Genomic DNA, 19,651 nt, shown 5'->3' with positions numbered 1-19,651 from the left:
GGGAATGTTATATTTGTTAAATAGCATTCACTCAGTAAAGTGAAAAGCAATGTGTACAATGGAAAATTGGGGTAAGTTTCCGAGAAGCAAGCATGTCATACATGTGACAAAAACCTCACAACTAAGTCACAACTTGGAACACTGAAGAATTCAGAAAGGAAGGACACCTCATGGGTTTATTAAATATGACAAGTTCCCAATAACAGAGGCTCTATCACTCTGTACAAAATTGGCCGTGATATGGAGAAAACCAACAATGGAATACATATGAGAAAGCCATAGGAGGCAGGTGGAACTCACTGTGTATTAAGGAATTCCCACCAGAGGACAAGGATAACTGGACAGGAAGTGTGGGATTTGGCAGAGGAGGCCAGGATTCTAGTCGGTACCTTCAGCTGGTGAGGAATCCATGTAGTGCGGTCAGTAGAAAACACTAGAAATCATTCTAAGTCAGAGTTTCAGGAAAACCACATGAATGTAAAAAGTAAAAAGGTGGAGAAGCGTTTAACTAGAAGTCAAAACTCATTGCACATCAGAGAAACACAAAACAGGAAGTACAAGAAACCCTTTATTCAGACCTTGACTGACTCTGGAAGAGATCAGTCACACTCTTGTTCCTCAAGACGACACATTTCACACTTCCGGGGACTCAGACAGGACAGGAGCCTTAGCAGGAGCCTCAACAAGCATTCAGCAGTAAATGCGATGCCACACTTTGAACTGTGGACGAACTGGGAACACATGGGGTGGGTACGGGGATCTATACAGCAGAAACAGTCCGCAGAGAAGCCTGGGTGGTCTCAGAATGCTCAAGTACTGCACCTCCAGGTCAAAACTCACTGTACCTTGGAGCATCGACCACTGAAGTGCAGCTCATTTTCAAAATTTAGTCCTGTACCTTAAATACTAGAGAATTCATGATAAGTTAAAACAGCTAACTCAATACATTTAAAAACAGGAAACAAAATTCCCTAACTAAACACCAGCTCTGTAAAAGAAAGATTAGTAGAAAACGAAAGTCCATGTATGGTACTCCAGTAGCTTCCTCCATGTGCCTCATGCCCACCTTTTAGAGGGCACTCCAAGACCATGTGCGAGAGAGCCTTTAGAGCCAACCTTATCATTTAAAATTAAGCCAGGCATAGCTACACACACCTTTGATCCCAGCAGTTGGGAAGCAGAGGCAGGCAGATCTCTGTGAGTTCAAGGCCAGCCTGGTCTACATAGTTTCAGGACAGCCAGAGCTATATAGTGAGACCTTGTCTCAAGAAAAAAAAAAAACAATCATAATAATCCTCACCACAGAAACAAGACTGTTCCTGGAACCCCCTGAACAAAGTCCAGCTGTTCTTTATTCTCTCTCACACACTAATGTGTTGGCATTTCTTCAGGTTGGAGCAATTTACAGGAACATACACAGCAAAGGAACGCTGCCAAACTTTGTGAATGACCCTGTGGAAAACACCGAACAGGAAACAACCTCACAGAATGCTGCCCCAGTTCCCTGTATCACCCCACTCTATCTATCGGCCCACCCTGCCGTCCAGGACTCTCACACAGGCTCTGCCCCTCTGTGCCAGGAAAATGATACCTCCCTAAACACACACACACACACACACACACACACACACACACACACACACACACCAAGGTTTCCTTTTGTGGTGATTGCAATCCTTTCAGCTCATGCTGTGTTTTTCACATACTGTCACCCTGGCCAGCCCCGAGGTCATGCTGTTGGATCAAGATAAATCTCACCCCAAGCTGGCAAGCCCTGGCTTCACCATGGTCTGTGAATGCCTGCCCAGAAGGCATCAGTTTAGTCTCTGTCTTAAGGTGGAAACCTGGAAGCGAGTATTTCCTATTGTGGGTAGGAAGGGCGGAATGAAGAGTTGGCATGCCCAGGAAAGCATAAGTCCTGCATGGCTCAGGGCCTAGCTCTTTTTGAAGGACTGCCCAGCTGTTCTGGACATGGTTTTCACACATTCCCAGCCTCTGAAAGTCACTGTAGATCCTTCGCAGCTTCCACTTCGAAGCCAGGAGAAGCAAAGAAAGGACAGGAAGCAACCTGTGGCTCCCGCACTCCACCTTGCTACTTGGCATCCTCTGTGTTCTCGCTCTTGGGCGGGGCTGCCACCGTGGAGGTTGTCTTGAGGCTGCGCTTCCGCTTCTGCACGTTCTGCTCCGGATGGAAGAGGATGACGTAGGTTTTGGGCACGTAGAGCATGCCAAGGGACACCGACGCACTCAGGCTCAGGGACACAGTCAGTGTGGTCGTTTGGATATAGATCTAAGCATGGAGGAGGGAACAAGACTGGGCTTAGTCCTGTTTGCTCTCAAGCCCGCCACCTATAGACGGGGAGGTGAGTTACTTCAGTCAGGTGAGCAGCGGGAACGGGAACAAAGGAAAGGTTAGCAGAAGGGTTAGCACAGTGTGGATCAGGTGCAGGCAGGAAGACAGTCTGTGGCGTGACACAGACGGAGTGGGCTATTAAGAAGGAAGAGGGAGTCGACTTGAGAGGTGGCTCAGTGGTGAAGGCATTTGCCATCAAGCCTGTAAACCCGAGCTGGAAAGTTGTCCTACAATCTACACAATTTGTACTGTGGTACATGTGTGTGCATTGGCACACAACACACACACACACACACACACACACACACACACACACACACACACACACACACACACACACACACACACAGAGGGGGGGGAATCATACACGCTTAAAAATCCCTTTACAATTTAGCAGTTAAGGGCACTTGCTGCTCTTGTGGAGTATATGGGTTCAGGACAACACTAGACGGCTAACAACCACCCATACCCCCAATCTAGGGGACCTATACCCTTTTCTGGCCTCCAAGGGCTCCTGCATGCGTATGATATACATACAAACAAGCAGGCATACGCAAAATAAAAATAATTTTCAAATTAAAAAAAAAAAAAAAAAGAGGGTGGCACTTGGGAAAAGGCTCCCACTCCTATAGAGCCAGAATGTATTAATGAGTAAATGAATGAACATGTTTCCAAATACAGAAATGAGGGAACAGTCAAGGCTTTCAAAAGGGAGCGGATAACACAGCACACGACTGCCCAGGTGAACAAACAAATGCTCTCTGGTCGTGAGCAGGTGACTGGAGAAGAGTCAAGCAATTGGGCAGTAGATGAATGAGGTAAGCAGCATCAACTATAGGAAGAAAAGAGGAAGAGTGCTAGAAGGATGGGTGAGTGGATGAGGAAGAGGAGAGTGAACGGACAGGTTCGAGGTATAAGTACAGCCAAGTCACAGTCACTCGAAGGAGGCATCCGAATGCGTGGTCCAGCTCCTGGACCATCGAGCCCTTCAGTGGGGGTGGGGGGCAGGTAAGGCCTTCTGGGGGACTTGGTTACCTTCTCAGCTGACTGGGCGGTGCCAAAGAAGATGGGAACAAAAGCCAGCCAGATAATACAGGTGGTGTACATGGTGAAACCGATGGGCTTGGCCTCATTGAAGGTCTCAGGCACACCTCGGGCCTTGATGGCATACACTGTGCACGTGACCATGAGCAGGAGACTGTAGCCCAGGCAACCAATGAGGGACAGATCAGACATGTCACACTTGAGCACACCCCTGGCCTGCTCCGGGTCCACCGTCCTCTGCTCCTCATAGTCAATCACGCTGTGTGGAGGCTGGGCCCCCAACCATGCTATCACTCCCACCACCTGTAGGAACCAACACAGTGTCAGGGACATACTGTCTTCTAGTGATGAGTCCATTACAGTCCCTCACCTAGGTCTCTAACAGGTGAGATTCCCCGTGATGTCCTTGGCCTATTGAGTTGGATGCTCAGTCTTGAAAGGCTCACCGTGAAGAAGGATCACCCAGGGGTGTGTTCCTACCTGTGGAACATGAGATGGAGAGGACAGGTGTGCTCTAGGCACATGTGGGCCACATCAGGGCTGGGCGGGTAAGCATCAACCTGACCATTCCACACCAGACTTTAACAGCAATGCCATGGACCTGAGCACCTTTAAGGTTCTAGAACCTCCTCCTCAGTTTCTCCATATGCAGACTGGAAACCCACATAATCTGTTATGAGGACATGATGCCATCTTGGAGGAACAGCTAATGCTTGTGCCACCAATGAGACCCACTCCCCAAAGGGATGTTCTGACCTCACACCCATGCTACTCCATAGGTGTGATAGTACTAGCTTGCACACAGCTAGCAACATGGCACGGCTGGTTTCCAGGGACCCCCTTCCTCTCCAAAGCTAGAGAACTATGAACGGAATGCCATGAGCTTATGGGTAAATGTGCATCGAAGCAAAATGTGGCCACATCATAGGCCAGAGGCTAATGCTCAAGCCCCAACAGGAAGAAAATGGACTTTCAGCTGCTTCCTAGTGACAATAGACAGACCCTAAGCCAAAGGACACTGAGGAATGGGAATGAATATGTCTGCATAAAAGTGAGATCCTGGAGGGCATGACCCATGTGTGTGTTCAGCGTGGGGCTGAAATTCAGCAAGCTATCCAGTGCCATGCCCTCTGAGAAAGGAGTTTCAACTGAAGAGTTACCTCTGTCAGAAAGGACACTCTTCTCCTGTGGCAGCAGTTCCAGGAACTGGGGCCCTAATGAAATAAACCCATCCCATCCAGACTGGCAACATTGGAAACTTCTCCTAGGGTAGGAGAAATGCCACTCAAAAGAAACTAGAGCCTGAGGCTGATGGCACACAGGATGACCAGCAACCACAACATACTCATACTGATGGCTCAACCCACGTGGCTGGTATGGAAACAGCATCCTACATTGTAACAAGCTTCTATAAAGTAAGAGAAAATGAGCAATGGAGAGAAACTGACAGTGCAGAGGAGACTCCAAGGGCCCAGTTACACCAGTTTGTGTAGGCAAATGGAAGGAGCAGTGAGGCTGGGTGTGATGGTCATGTATTAATCCCAGCACTTTGGAGGCAGAAGCAGGAGGATCTCTATGGGTTCCAGGTCAGCTTGGTCTATAGAGTGAGTTCCAGGCCTGCAGGTAGCTACTATATCGGTAGAAACATCTAGAAAAGATGAAGGTGTGGGAAATCCAAATTCATGAGGCAGGAAATATGTGTTTGAGGGGGTTGGGGACACCAAGTATCTTGTAAGCATCTCCATCCATAGGGTGAGGAGAGTCTTGGGGCACTTCCTCAGGGTGATTGTGCACGGTATCTGGACAAAGATCTAGTGTCTTCCAGTGCACCTCAGGAGAAACCCCTGGGAACTTTAAACCCCAATTTTTAATGTTCCCTGCATCGTGAGATACTGGCTGTAGCAGAATGAATGCCACACTCCACAGTGACTGCGGCCTCAGGGATACATTCTTGCTGTTTTCACGTGAGTCAAGCTGTGGGAGAGAGCTCATTTTACTTCAGCAGATAACAATGTGGCTAAACAGTTGGATGCTCGGTTTCCTCTACGGATTTGGCAATGGAAGTGGCTGTTAAAATGTGAGCTGTGATCAACCCTGAAGAAAAACAGGGTGCCATGTTCTGCTGGTTGTTTGGACAGAATCTCACTGTATCATCCTGGCTGGCCTCAGTCTCACAGAGATCCTCCTGCTTCTGCCTCCCAAGTGCTGAGATTAAAGGCGTGGACCATCACACTTGGCCTATCCTTCAGAATTTTAAGCACAGGACCCCGAATGGAAAAAGTTGACTCTATGAAGCTTCTCCACTTCTCCAAAGGCTTTTTTTTTTAAAGACAGGGTCTCACAGTATAGACCAGCCTCGCCTAGAACTCTCTATGTCTAGCATAGAGAGCTCTGTCTCCCAGAGCGCTTCATTTAAAGATGTGTGCTGCCACAGCTGGCCTGAAAATTGCTATGTAGATGAAGATGGCTTTGAACTTCCAATCCTTCTACTTCCACCTCCTGAGTACTGGGATGACAGGTGTGTGTCACTATTCTGAGCTTATGCTGTGTTGGGGAATCAAACCCAGGGCTTTTGCATGCTAAGAAAGCCCTCTCCCAATTGACCTGTACCCCAGTCTTTTATTCTCTGGGTTTTAAGGTGGAGGATGTATGCACCCCTCATGCACTCACCATGTTACTGAGGAATCTGGGGACCCACCTGCAGGGAGGTGAGGCAGAAGGTGATGACTAGCTGTGACGTGGGGCTGATGAAGGGTGGTGGTGTAACAGAGCGTTTCCCCTGCTCAAAGATGCGGTAGATGCGGTTGGTCTTGGTGAGCAGGGCTGAGTAGCTGAGGGTAGTGCCCAAGCCAAGCAAGAGTCTTCGGGCAGCACAGACAGCTGCACAAGGCTCAGCGACCATGAGGAAGGTGATGGCATAGATCAGGAAGATGCCAGTGAGCAGCACATAGCTAAGCTCACGGCCAGAGGCTCGGACGATGGGAGTGTCGTTGTGGCGCATGAAAGTGGCCATAATGGTGGTGGTGGCCATGATGCCCAGTACGGCCAGGAGAAGGGGCAGAGCAGCCCATGGAGAAGACCAGGTCAGGCGCACCACAGGTGTGGGGCGGCAGCCAGTGTGGTTGGGTGTGGGCCTCATGTCCCCTGGACAGGCCTCACATGTGAACTCATCCACCTGGAAGCGGTACCCATCGCAGGCTTCACAGTGCCAACAGCAGGGGACGCCCTTCACCATCTTTTTCCGTTCACCAGGCCCACAGGGGAGGCTGCACTGAGAAGGGGGCATCTCATGGGGGTCACCTGACCACTGCAGGGCTTCCATCTGGGACAGAGAGAACACAGACTGCTGACTTTTACCCCAGGATTCAGAGCCCTTCACCTCCACCTAGAGCTTAGTCCCGGTCACTTACATCCAGTCTAAGGGCCTCTGCCCACTGGCCCACAGCCTGATACCCGCCACTGCTGGCACTGCCATTGGTTGCCTGGTACTGGAAGATATCATAGCGCCCGGGGGCATCTCCATTCTCATTGAACATCACTGGGGTTCCTGCGCTGCCTGTAGGGAGAGGCCAGTCATCTCCAGTTGCTTTTCCAGCCCCCAAAGCCTCCTTTCTGGAAAGCCTCAAGGGCCAGCCAGGATACAGGAAGAGCTTGACACGCTCCTGGATGCTCAGCATCGCTCATTAGCGGTGAATGTAGTTTCAGACCAGGATATGATGCCTCATAGCCATGAGGAGGACATGGTTCAAAACATGCCTCTCGGAGCTGGAGATGGCTCAGTGGGTAAGAGCCCTTGCTGCTCAAGCATGCGCACCTGAGTTCAGAACTTAGCACCCACTTCCAACGCTCAGGAGCAGAGGCAGGAGGATTGCTTGCTAGCTGCAATTTTAGTGAGAGACCCTGCCTTGGAGGAATAAGGTGGGGAATGATGGAGCAGAACACCAGATATTCCTCCACAGACAAGCACCCAATCATATACACACATTTACATAACTCTCACAAAACCAAAGCAGCAGGCATCCCAAATATCTGGTGGAGAGGGTACAATTTTATGCAGGATAGTTGAATATAAGCACAACTCCTGCAAGCCACGTGCATATGGGGAATCCCTTTGGGTCTGTTCAGGTTCATTCCTTAGAGCCTGGGCTTTAGGCAGGTTCTGATGGTGCAGGGGACATGTCAGACCCATGCCTTTTGCCCCAGCAGCTCAGAGCCTGGCTAGGCTACATTTGGAAGCCTGTGACTCAGAGTGGGCTGTGCATCTACAACAGGGTGCTTCCTGGGGTCTACACTGGGCCCCAGGCCCACCACAGAGCCTGGGTCTTCTAAGCTTTGTGGACTGGACAGGGAGTTCTTTGTGACTCATGGGGCTTGGTGGATGGGTCAAACAACAGTTTCCCAACATCGACTTTTGCAAATTGGCTCTGAAGGTGAAGCCCCCAGAGGGTTACAAAGCAGAGGCCTGCACTTGGGTCAAACCTCTGGGAATCATTCTGGCATCTTCTCCTCCATTCTGCCTCTTTATTCACTCTGACTTGTCCCAGCTGCTGCAGATCAACCCACGGAAACTGGCTTCCCCACCCTGTGGGGCCAGGCACGCACTCACTCACCATTGAAGCGGACCGCTCGAATGTAGTTCAGCAGTGTGCGGCCATCGGTAGGCTCCATGGCTGGGCACAGACCCGTGTGGCCTGGGCAGAGCGCCTGGTGCATGCTGTGAAGTGCGTGGGCGATGGCATACACCGCATCGATCACGAACTGCACCTTCCCCTCCTGCTCATAGGTGGAGTCTTGGCCGATGCGTTCCTCACCTGTCCTAGGAGGCCCAGAGGAAGTGTGCCCGGCCCCTAGACACCAAACCTCTCCCCATCACCCTCCCCACCCAGGGTGGTGCTCACCTGTGCATTTTCGGGTGGAATCGTCTGACTGGCCACCTGAGCTGGTTAGTTTACAGTTAAAATTCTCTTCCCAGAACTCTGCAAACCAGATGTTTCGGCGGTTGTTCTCCAGGGAGCGGGTCATGAAGTACTGGTCAAATCCTAAGAGGTGGGAGGGTGGAGGAGACCTTCTGAGCCAGATGTGCTTCTCTCGTGTCCCTTTGTCACTGGCCCACTTTCTTTCCAGGAGTGGCACTGTGTGGCCAAGTTCTGCATTCTGAAGGTGGAGACGTGGGGTGGGGGGCGGGGTGGGGATCCCCAGAGCAAGCTGGCTAGCAAGACTAGCCATATTGGTGATCTCTGGATTGGATTGAGAGGCCTTGCCTCAATGAATAAGGTTGGAAAAACAACTGAGGATGATTCCTGACATCAACCTTAGACCTTCACATGCACACACATACATGTGCATCCTGTTCCCACATGTACGCACATACGTGTGCATCATGCACCTCCCCCCCTACACACGCACACATGAAAATAGGGAGGGGAAAGGTGACTATTCATGAGAGCTCCAGGGTAAAATCTGCATCCTTAAAGAATTTATCACTGCCCTTTCTGTCCCCATTAGGGTGTTGCTATGGTTACATAATGGATAGGACTTCACTATCCACCTTGTGAACCTGAGGCCAGAGGCACCAGAGAAACAAAGCTTTTGAAAAGAAAGGCAAGCAGACTCCAGGGCTTTGAGGATGTCATTGGCTCACTACTCCACCCCTGATACCACCCACATCTAGATCTCTTCTGATGAAATGCCTTGATTGCTAAAACTCTGCTCACCCTGGTTTTTTCCACTTGATATTTCTTTAGCGTTCTAGCTAAAAGAAAGGGTGTGAAGGTGAATATTCCACAAAAGCTGGAAGCCTGTGGGAGACGGAGTTCCTCCTCTACTGGGTCCCTGAAGCATGTCATCAGGGCTGTATTTTCCATTCAGTATTCAGAGAAATGGGCACGCCTCTCACAAAGTGAGCCCTCACAGGTGGGAAGGGAGCTGATGGGGAGGCAGACAAGCTAGGCCTTGCCTCATCACTTTGACCAGCAGGGTAGAGTGCTCCACATCCTTGGTTTCTCTCCCTCCAGTTCTCCCCATTCAAATCACCGTTGGTAAGACCCAAATTATATGCATGGAATCTTAAAACAGCAGCAGAACACTGTTACATATATGGTCACAGATATAACCACAGAATCCATCTGGGACTCCTAGAAGAGAGTGGTACCTATTATACAAACCTAAACACGCATCCCAAAGAGGAAACAATTGGGAGGATGAGTAGGGGGAGGGACTTACCATCGATTGAAGCCCTTTTGGGCAAGATGGTGATGGCCCCCACAGCCACCTCCTCTAAGTTCAAGATGGGGGAGATCTTGGATCCCCAGCTGTCTGAGCCAACCCAAAGGAAGTGGCCAGTCAGGTTGGCCTGCCGTGTTGCCTCCAAGACCCTCCTGGTAGGAACAGAGCTGGAGGTGAGTCACAACCTAGGATCTTTCTCCAATTTGGTCTCGGTCACCTCCCATCCACTATTCCTCCATCCTGTTCCACAATGAGCATCATATTCCTGTCTATCAGGACTCTGCCCAGTGTGTGTGTGTATGTGTGTGTGTGTGTGTGTGTGTGTGTGTGTGTGTGTGTGTGTGTGTTATAGTGTATTGTATATACATGTGAACATGTGTGTGGTGGCCAGAGGTCAACTTTAGGTGTCATTTCTCAGGTCCAATTACTCTTTCTTCCTTCCTTCCTTCCTTCCGTTCCTTCCTTCCTTCCATTCCTTCCTTCCTTCCTTCCTTCCTTCCTTCCTTCCTTCCTTCTGTTCCTTCTTTCTGTCCCTTCCTTCCTTCCTTCCTTCCTTCCATCCCTTCCTTCCTTCCTTCCTTCCTTTCCTTCCTTCCTTCCATTCCTTCCTTCTGTCCCTTCCTTCCTTCCTTCCTTCCTTCCATTCCTTCCTTCTGTCCCTTCCTTCCTTCCTTCCTTCCGTTCCTTCCTTCTGTCCCTTCCTTCCTTCCCTCCCTCCCTCCCTCCTTTCCTTCCTTCCTTCCTTCCTTCCTTCCTTCCTTCCTTCCTCCCTCCCTCCCTCCCTGCCTCCTTCTTTCTTTCTTTCTTTCTTTCTCTCTCTCTCTCTCTCTTTCTTTCTTTCTTTCTTTCTTTCTTTCTTTCTTTCTTTCTTTCTTTGAGACAAGATCTCTTTAGTGGCCTGGAGCTTGCTGATTCAGGTAGGCTGGCTGGCCCAAGGAGCCCCAGGGGATCTTTCTACCTCTGCCTCCCCAACCTGGGATTACAAGCAGTGTGCCGCTGGAGATTGAGCTCTGGTCTTCATGCTTGTGTGGCAGGCACTTGAGTGGCTGGGCCATCTTCCTGGCCCTCTGTCCACTCCAACCCACTCTACACTGGCCCTCGGATGATGCTATGATTTGGATTTGGTTTGAGTGTTTCTATCTGGAGGAAGCTTGGACCTCAGTGTAAATGCTGGGAGGTGATGTGAGCTTTAAGAAGTGCGGCCTATAAACCAGCCCTGACACTGAATGCCTTTAATCCCAGCACTCAGGAGGCCAGCTTGGTCTACACAGCAAGTTCAGGGATACATAGTGAGGCCCTGTGTGAAAAAAGGTGGTGCCTTGTGCAAGGTTATTGGGTCACTGAGGACAATGCTCCTGTCCTCTGGAAGGGTGAGGTGGTTCTATGAAAGTGAATAGTTACAAAATAGCGACCCTGGCACCTCTTCTTTCTAAATTCTGTCTCTCCACGCACTTTCTCCTTCTATTACCTCCTCCCATGATGACACTTGTCAAAATGTAATACAAGCCGGGCCCTCGGCAGAGCTGGTTTCCTGCTGCCTCCAAAATTGTATGTTAAAAAAGTATATTTTTCCCTAATAAATTACCCAGACTTGGATATTTTGTTATGGTAAAGAACAATGGATGAATGCAGAGAGCTCCTTTGGGGAAACTCAGAAGTCATTCCATTCACCAATGCCTCTGCCAGAGTCAGGCCCAACTTCCTGGGCTGCAAAAGAGCCTTAGCTGGCTGTGGACAATGTAGGTTTTGGGTTTACTGGGAGTGTGCCCCTCATGGTACATTTTCTGTTCTTGGTTCTGCCCACCAGTTCCCTCTGCCACAGTGAACAATAAAAACAGCGAGCGTTTTCCTGTTTCCCAGGCTAGGCCTGTGGCATCTCCAGCCAGTCAGGCCCAACTCATACCCTGAACACAAGACTTCAGATGGCAATGGGAAGAGCTTGGGGAGAGGAAGGGAGTTGCTCATGGCTGGGAATGGGGAAGGACAAGATCTCATGAGAAGAGTCCCCAAAGGGCATGGTGACTGACAGTGCCACCAGTCCCACCTGATGTCATCCTCATTGGCAAAGATGATGATGCCCCGAGCGTTAGGCGTTTCCATGAGCCTCCGGATCACTTTGTGGAATTCTCCCGGCTTTGGCTCCCTGGGAATCTTTATTGATTGAGCAATACAGACACCTCCTGGATGTCAGGGATACCAAAGTCAACTCTCCTCTCACCTACCCTTGCACATACCCACCTGGCTGCCACTTCTGTGACTGTGTAGGGCTTAGTTGAGGAGTTTGGAGGGTAGAGACCTTGCCTGGACCCTACCTAGTAGACCATAAACATGACCTGAATCCCTTAAAGCAGTGATTCTCAACACGAATGTGGCAATCCCTCTTGGGGGTGGGGTTGAACAACCCTTTCATAGGGGTCACCTAAGACCATCAGAAAACACAGATGTTTACATTATGATTCATAATCGTAGCAAAATTACAGTTATGAAGTAGAAATACAAATAGTTTTATGGTGTGTGTGTGTGTGTGGGGGGTCACCACAACATGAAGAACTAAATTAAAGCAGCATTAGAAAGGTTGAGAACCACCGCCTTAAAGGGACCTCACCCTCCCGGAGCACCCTTCTAGCTTGCCACAGGCACCACCCCACCCCCACCCCACCCCAGTCTGTATCCCATCCACTCTTTCCTGGCTCTCCTCTTTGTTAGCTGCCCATTGCCTGGGACCTCCATGCCAACTCCCCACTCACCAGCCTCCCGAGAGATCTGCACAAAGGCTTCAACCCCGCTCTCGCCATAGTTGCCTTCCGAGGCCAGTGTAGACACGTAGTTCCATCCCAATGCCCGCACAATATCTACCATGGCCTGAGCCTGGTAGGAGTCGGGGGGCACCACTCGGGAGAAGAAGTCATAGCGTGTGGAGTCACTGAGCTCTGGGGCTGTGGAGGCATAGCTGATCTGGGGGATCTGAAGCAGGAAGGACACACAATGAGGCTGTGGCTGCAGGCTCCATAGACCAGGGTGGCAATGGGGACTCAGGACATAGGTCACAGACAAGTTGGGAATAGCCCTGGGGGACAGTAGGGACCTGGGACTCAGATGAGGCCTGGAAGGTTGGAGGGGAAGTGTTGGAGGCCAGCTGGAGGGGCCATACACAGTCTAGAAGTGTGGGGCTAGTGGGATATTTTTGAATAGATCTGATGACTGGGAGGTTAGAAGGGCTTAGGAGCAGGGTCACCAGGGACAGTTGCACAGGCCATGAGCCAAACAAGGATACTGGAGCTTAGGGAAATGTGCCCTGGTCTAGGGGAAAGGGTCTTCTGCTGGCCTTGTTTCCCAGAGGGAGTGGTCATCTTTCCAGTGGCAGACACTGCTAGGGTCAGAGCAAATCAGAGCTGGAGAGTGGGGGAGTGTCAGTCTAGACAGTCTAGTGGGAAGGCTTGTTTGAAACTCCGTTTCATCTATGACCATTAGAGAGATTAGCAGCAGGGATCATGGGGCCGAACCATGTTACTGGAAAGTGGGACCTGGGGTGCGGAAAGATGGAGCACAGAACTGAGGAAACAGGAAGAAGGCTGAGAGGCTTGGGAGGGAAGCAGATGTGACCGGGAAGGAGATAAAGAGGGACCAGCAGGCAGCCCAAGGTCTGGCAGGGAGTCTCGGGAGGAGAGACTGGGGCTGTTATAGGGCTGTTTGAAGGGGAGTGTGGTGCCAGTACAGGAAAGGGGAGTGGGAAAGGGAGAAGGGAAGAAGGAGGAAGGCGGGAGGAAGAGAAGAAGGAGGAGTGAGGCTTAAGTGGAGAGGGTCAGGGAGAGAAAAAGCAGGAAAGCAAAAACCAGAGAGAAGGGAACAAAGAAAGGCCCATTTGCAGTGGAATTGATGCCTTCTTCCGGTGCAGTAGACCCCACCCACGATCCCCAGGAGGACGATTATAGAAAGCCCCCAAACTCTAATGCCAGAGCACCGCCTCCAAGTCCCTGGGTCCTATGGCCCCCAATCGCTGCATTTCAGACTGCAAAGAACACAGTGTCCCCTAAGGACGAAGAAGATGCAGAGCTTTGCTGATAAGCAGTATAGCAAGGCAAGGGAACTCAGATAGTCTTTAACAGCCCCCTGCACCAGAAGGGGTTAAAGGCAGGCATTTTAAAATGGAATTTAAGGGTTGGGGATTTAGCTCAGTGGTAGAGCGCTTGCCTAGCAAGCACAAGGCCCTGGGTTCGATCCTCAGCTCCAAATAAATAAATAAATAAATAAATAAAACGGAATTTAAATGGTGATCAAAAGATAAAAAATTTAAAAAAAAGAAAAGAGCAGTGGCACTTTACCCCTCAAGATTCTGTACCCACTACGGTAGCTCAGGGCCACTTCCAAGGGCTCCTGAAGAAGAGAGCCCAGTTCTCATGAAATCTCAATCTCTTTATCATCCAGGAGAGCTCAGGGTTGGGAGCACCTTGCAGGGTTGTACAGGATATCAGCAGAACACGAATGAGTGCGCAATTGGAGACTGAGGTCTAATCTGCCCTTACTTAGCCAATCTGCCTGGTTCGAGTCACAGACTGCTGGGGAAAATGGACACCTTTCACGAAAGATGCCAGCTTAGGCCAGCCAGGCGGCAGAGCAGACAGACATGCCCAGTGGGCCGCAGCTTTTTAATCTAGATGAGCTGGAGCGTTCAAAACAGACTCCGAAGTAAAGGCATCAGCCACCTGGGAAGGTGCATGGGTGGCAGACGCGGACCCTCACCGCAAACAGGCGCAGGACGTTGGCGACCATGATGGACACGGAGCTAGCCGAGGCGCCCACCACGGCCACCACGCGCTCTGGGGGCGCGGTGCGCAGCGGGGGGACGCCCCCGGGGCAGCGAACGCTGGCCTCGTCGCCGTCGCCGCGCCCTCGGATGAGCGCCTGCACGAAGCTCAGCGCCTGCTCCAGCGCGTAGGTGTCCCGCGAACAGGTGTCAAGCAGCCGCGCGCCCAGCCGCACGCCCGGCAGCAGCTCCGGGTCGGCATTGACGCGGTCCAGCGCGTAGAGCATCGCCTCCAGCCGGTGCACGCCCTGCTCCTTCTTCAGCGCCCCGCACGCACGCCCTGCCGCTCCCCGCGCGTGCACCGGGAACAGGCCGCCCAGCGTCAGGCCGCCCGCCAGGCGTACCGAGCCCGCACCGCGCGCCACGCCCGCCTGCGACAGCCACCAGGCCAGCGACAGCAGCAGCACCCGAAGCCGCGCCATCTGCTCGCGGGCTGCGGGAACGGAAGACACCGGGACGTCCTGAGCACCAGCGGACTCAGCTGCTACCCTGTGCTCAGATGCCACCTCGGGAATCTGGCCGGACACCGGGCGCGCTGGAAGAGTTAGTGACTCGGTGACTCCAGCGCGCCCAGACAACTCCACCGGCTCTCCTAGGCCTCCACAGAGCTGTTCTCAGCCTCCCTGAAATTGTCGCCCGAGTCCCCCCCCCAAAGGTCTTTATGGCAGATCCCGCCCCGTCCCTTCACCACCCCACAGTTCCGGGCACCTCTTCCTCTGCACCCACCCCAGGGCACTCACTCTAGGCTCCTTCCCCAGCGGTGCTCACCTGAGCCAACCTCTGGCCAGCAGGAGGAACCTTCCACTGCTGTAAAACCAGGGCTCTAGCCTAGAGGATTTAAGGATTCCCGGGAGGGATGAGGGTGAGGGCAGAGATCCCCTCCAGAGCTTGCGAGTGGAGGAAGGGCTCTCTCTCGGGGTCTCTGGCTCCCTGGGTCTGTTTCTCCCCTAGACTGTCTTTAGATTGTGCCTGACCCAGATTGGTTATCTGTGTTTCAAGGGTACAAGCCTGCATCCTGGCAACACCAATAAGCTTGGCCACTCATCCTCAATATGCCAATTAAAGAGACAGATAATAGTGAAAATTGGAGAAAAGAGACTTCCATAATGTATCTGGCCCCAGAGAGAAGAGGAGCAGAGAGGTCCAGTGCCCCCACCCCCCAAGTTGGTCTTCAGAGACTTGGGTTTAAAAAGAAAGAGAGACACACACAGCTAAGTGGTTCTGGTCATTTGGGATCCAGTCTCTCCTGCAAGGTGGTCTGACAAGTTGCAGAACTGTGAAATTTCTTCCTGCGAGGCAAGCTCCCTCTTGGGCTGCACCAGGCTTCTGGGTCTTCTCCCAGCGTGAGACTCCTGGGGAATTTGAATTCTTCAGGGTCTGATAGTGGAAGGAAGAACACACAGGTGTCTCTAGAACACCCTCTCCTGACAAGAGCGTGGCAGACACGCTGACAGTGTCCTTTTCTCTGTCTCACTGTGTTCTTGATTTCTCTACCTAGCTACTAGGTTGTCCAAACATCCCTTCTACTGTCTGCCTACCACCCTTCCATCCTCTGACTCTCCTCGTGTCTCCCCATCTGCCTTTCTCCTCTGTTCTGACCACTAGATTTTTTTCCCTTTTAAACTAATATTTTAGATGTATTTATTTGTGTGAGCACACACACACACACACGCATGGGCACATGTGTGCATGCACACGTGTATAAGGGTTGGTTCTCTCTTTCCACTATGGGGGTCCTGGGGATTGTACCCAGGTTGTGAGGCTTGGCAGAAAACATTTTAACCAGCTGAGCCATCTCACCAGCACCCAGTAGTTCTTTTGAATGCACTTGCCTAAGAGCCTCCCCAGCTCTCTCCTGGCAACCCTTGGGACAAACCTGTAAGTGACAGATGTCTGGAGCAGAGGCTGAGTGTGCCAGCCCAGTGAATCTGAAGGACAGGTGCCAGATGAGGTTTGGTAAGGGGTGAGGGAAAGTTGAGCTTCAACATCACCAAACATCCCGAAGCTCTCTGCAGAGAGACTCTCCCATCCTGCAGACTGGGAAATAGACACCTCGGGGAGTGATTGACAGCCTAAGACCATGCAGCTGGCTTATGTCAGCAACTAGATTTGCATTCAGGGTGGTGGGAAATCACCAGCGCACCCACTGGTGTTAGAGGGAGGAAGGGCAGGCCTGGTTGATCCTACAGCTCCCATCTGGGTGAGGAGCCCTGAGCTGTTTTTCCCCACGTCGTTTCTTTTTTCTTTCTTTTTTTTTTTATTAAGAGATTTTCTATTCGTTTTACATATCAACCACAGATTCCCCTGTCCTCCCTCCTCCCACCCTCCACCCTCCCCTCCCCCAACCCACCCCCCATTCCCACCTCCTCCAGTGCAAAGTCTCCCCTGGTGAGTCAGCAGAGCCTAGTACATTCAGGTGAGGCAGGTCCAGTCCTCTCCTCCCTACACCAAGGCTGAGCAAAGTGTCTCAGCATAGGCACTAAGTTCCAAAAAAAAGCTGGCTCAGGCTCTAAGGACAGGTCCAGGTCTCATTGCCTGGGGCTCCCCCTAAACAGTTCAAGCTAAACAACTGTCTCATTTATCCAGAGCCCCAGGTGGAGCTCCAGGAGTCCAATCATTGAGAAAGAGAGGAGGGATCATATGAGGAAGAGATATCAAGACCATGATTGGAAAAAGTACAGAGACAACTAGCCAAACTAGTGGAGACACATGAACTGTGAACCAATAGCTGAGGAACCCCCAGGTCATTTCTAAAAGCTTCCCAGCTCTCTGGAGCTGACTCACATTGTGAAGCTGCTTGTATTCGACTGTCTCATCTCATGGTTGGACCATGGTGAAGGGGTTTGGCTCAAAGATACTTTCCCATCATTGCCAACAGAGGACAGGATTGAGCTCTCTGAAGCCGGACAGCAAAAGCATCTTGGAGACAGATGCTGAGCCCCAGCCTCCGGGATTAGTGCACTCGTCAAAGTGGGGCCTGAGCCAGAACTAATTGCACTCCATTAGTCAGGGAGGATTAGGGTGGCAGCAGAGGCCTGGGCATGGCTGGTGGAGAGGGCAAGCAGCAGAAAGATGCCTCCATTCTTTGAGTTCTCTTACCACACCAAGTGGCTCACTCTCTTCTGGAGTGGAAGCCAGCTTAGTGGGGATAGGCCAGAGTGGTGGGTGACATTGCAAAACACTGTCCAAGCAGAGTATTTGTGTGTGTGCACGCGCGTGCGTGTGTGTGTGTGTGTGTGTGTGTGTGTGTGTGTGTACATGTGCATTCATGCATGTATGTGTTTGAGCATGTGTGCACCAACTACTCCACACATTTAACATCCAGGTGGTCTTTCTTATAGAACTGACCTAAGACCACACATATGAGGGTTCAATGAATGCGTGGTGTTAAAGCTTCTGATCTCTAGACTAGGAGTGCTGTGAACTGTCCACCTTCTCATTTTCAGAGAACATGTAGTCAGGAGAGTTGGTGCATTCATCACTGTCTTCAGCATAAGAATGCTGAAAAGCATGGCGTCTGCATCTGTGCAACTGATCACGGGTGTATGAAGCATGATCCTAATTAGCCTTATCAATCAAAACCAAGAGTCAAATATCGGGGTAATAATCTGAAAGATCAGAGAAGCCGAGCAGCAGCCACTAGGGTCTTCTTACCTCTACAAATCTTCGGGCAGAAAGGGGGCGAGATCCTGTCCCTACCTGCCTTACATTCCTGTCTCCACCTCCCAACTGTGCTGGGATTAAAGGCACGAATCTCCCAAGTGCTGGGACCAAAGGTGTGTGCCACCACTGCCTTACAAAATGGCACAGACTGGTGGCCAAATGGCAGAAATCGGTTTTCTTACAGTCCTGGAGGCTGAGTCCGAAACTAGGGTGGCACATAGGCCAGGTCCTGTGAGAGCTGCCCCAGACTTGTAGACGATGGCCTCCTTGTTGTACACATGTGCAGCTGTCTCTCACTTCCTCTTCTCATCGGCCAAGAACTCCAGCAGATCGGGGCTGGAGACACTGACTCTTGATGGTCATCTTGAGCTGCTGGACAGATACTTAGACGGACAGTGAAGCCCACAGCTGGTGTGCCTATGAAAGCGCTTCCAGAAGGACTGCCCTGTGTGACAGCAGCTAAGTCCAAAGACACCGCCTTGAATGTGGGCAGAACCAATAGAGAGAAAGCCAGCGGGCATGCACAAGCTTCACTTTTCTCAGCAAGGGTGTCCATGGCCACTGCAGCCACGGGCATCGGGTCCCAGCACTTGTCACCTTCGATTTTCCCAGGGTCACTTTCCTGTGTGCATGAAGTTAAACTTCACCTTCTCCATTTGCTTTCTCCCCATGGCCAACGGTGTTGGGCATCTTTGATGTGTATTTGCCTATTTGTGTATCTCCTTTAACGAGATGGCTATTCAAATCTGTGGACCCTTTTTAAAGTGTGGGTATCTGTCTTCTGGTTGAGTTGTAAGTCTTGGACTTGTTGGACATATGACTTGCAAAGATTTTTGTTCCAGTCTGTGGCTTGTCTGTTTACTTTCTTCAAAATGTACCAAATTTTTATTTTGTTGCGATCTGATTTTCGTTTTCTTTTATTGTTTGTATTTTGGAATCACATCTAAGATCTCACAAGAAATTCCAAGGTCATGAAGATTTATGCCTGTCCTGGCTAGTTTTTGTTTTGTTTTGTTTTTTAAATCAACTTGACACAAGTTCCTAGTCCTCTGGGAAGAAGGAAACTCAATTAAGCAAATGTCTCTACCAGATTGGCCTGTGGGGTATTTTCTTGATTAATGTTTGATGTGGGAGGGCACAGTACACTATGGGAGGTATTGCCCCATGGCAGGTGATCCTGGGGTCTTCAAGAAAGCAGTTTGAGCTACTACAAAGGATCAGGCATGGAAGTCACTTCCTCCATGGCCTCTGTATCAGTTTCTGCCTCAAGTTCCTGCTCTGACTTCTCTTGTTGATGGGATGTGATCTGAGAGCTTGGAACTCTCTCTCTGTAGCCCAGGCTGGCCTCAAACTCACAGATTCACCTGGCTCTGCTTTTGGTCACAGTGTTTTATCGCAGCAACAGAAACCCTGACAAGACACCACCTATGTTTTATTTTTTTAGTGATTTATAATTTTAGCTCTAACATTGAGATATTTGATCCATGTTGAGGGAATTCTTGAGTATAATATAGTTGACCCAACTTCAACCATTTGCATGTGGACATCCAGTTGCATACATA

The 19,651-nt window shown here is 50.8% G+C and overlaps 1 protein-coding gene across 1 annotated transcript; it reads right to left on the bottom strand.

The window, feature by feature from the left end:
- Positions 1–1,279: 1,279 nt before the first annotated feature.
- On the bottom strand, positions 1,280–14,848 carry Grm6 (glutamate metabotropic receptor 6). Its single transcript, XM_036197008.1, has 10 exons — positions 14,363–14,848; positions 12,370–12,586; positions 11,667–11,802; positions 9,620–9,774; positions 8,296–8,436; positions 8,008–8,208; positions 6,808–6,953; positions 6,096–6,719; positions 3,389–3,700; positions 1,280–2,290 (listed from the first exon to the last, which is right to left on the bottom strand). The coding sequence occupies exons 1-10, from the start codon at positions 14,846–14,848 to the stop codon at positions 2,093–2,095; spliced, it is 2,616 nt and encodes an 871-aa protein (XP_036052901.1). The 3' UTR covers positions 1,280–2,092.
- Between the last annotated feature and the right edge of the window lie 4,803 nt (positions 14,849–19,651).

The sequence above is a fragment of the Onychomys torridus genome, chromosome 8 (genome assembly GCF_903995425.1).
Source record: "Onychomys torridus chromosome 8, mOncTor1.1, whole genome shotgun sequence".
In the NCBI taxonomy this organism is placed as follows: Eukaryota; Metazoa; Chordata; class Mammalia; order Rodentia; family Cricetidae; genus Onychomys; species Onychomys torridus.
The sequence above is the reverse complement of the archived record's forward strand: the minus strand, read 5'-3'. Positions and strand labels throughout refer to the sequence as shown.

Excerpts from the sequence above, each read along its gene's own strand:
- Grm6 (XM_036197008.1), bottom strand. The coding sequence starts at position 14,848 with ATGGCGCGGCTTCGGGTGCTGCTGCTGTCGCTGGCCTGGTGGCTGTCG. Across the intron at positions 11,803-12,369 it reads GCAGATCTCTCGGGAGGCTG|GAGGTGTCTGTATTGCTCAA; the intron begins GTGAGTGGGGAG and ends CCTGACATCCAG. Across the intron at positions 3,701-6,095 it reads TCTGCCTCACCTCCCTGCAG|GTGGTGGGAGTGATAGCATG; the intron begins GTGGGTCCCCAG and ends TGGTTCCTACAG.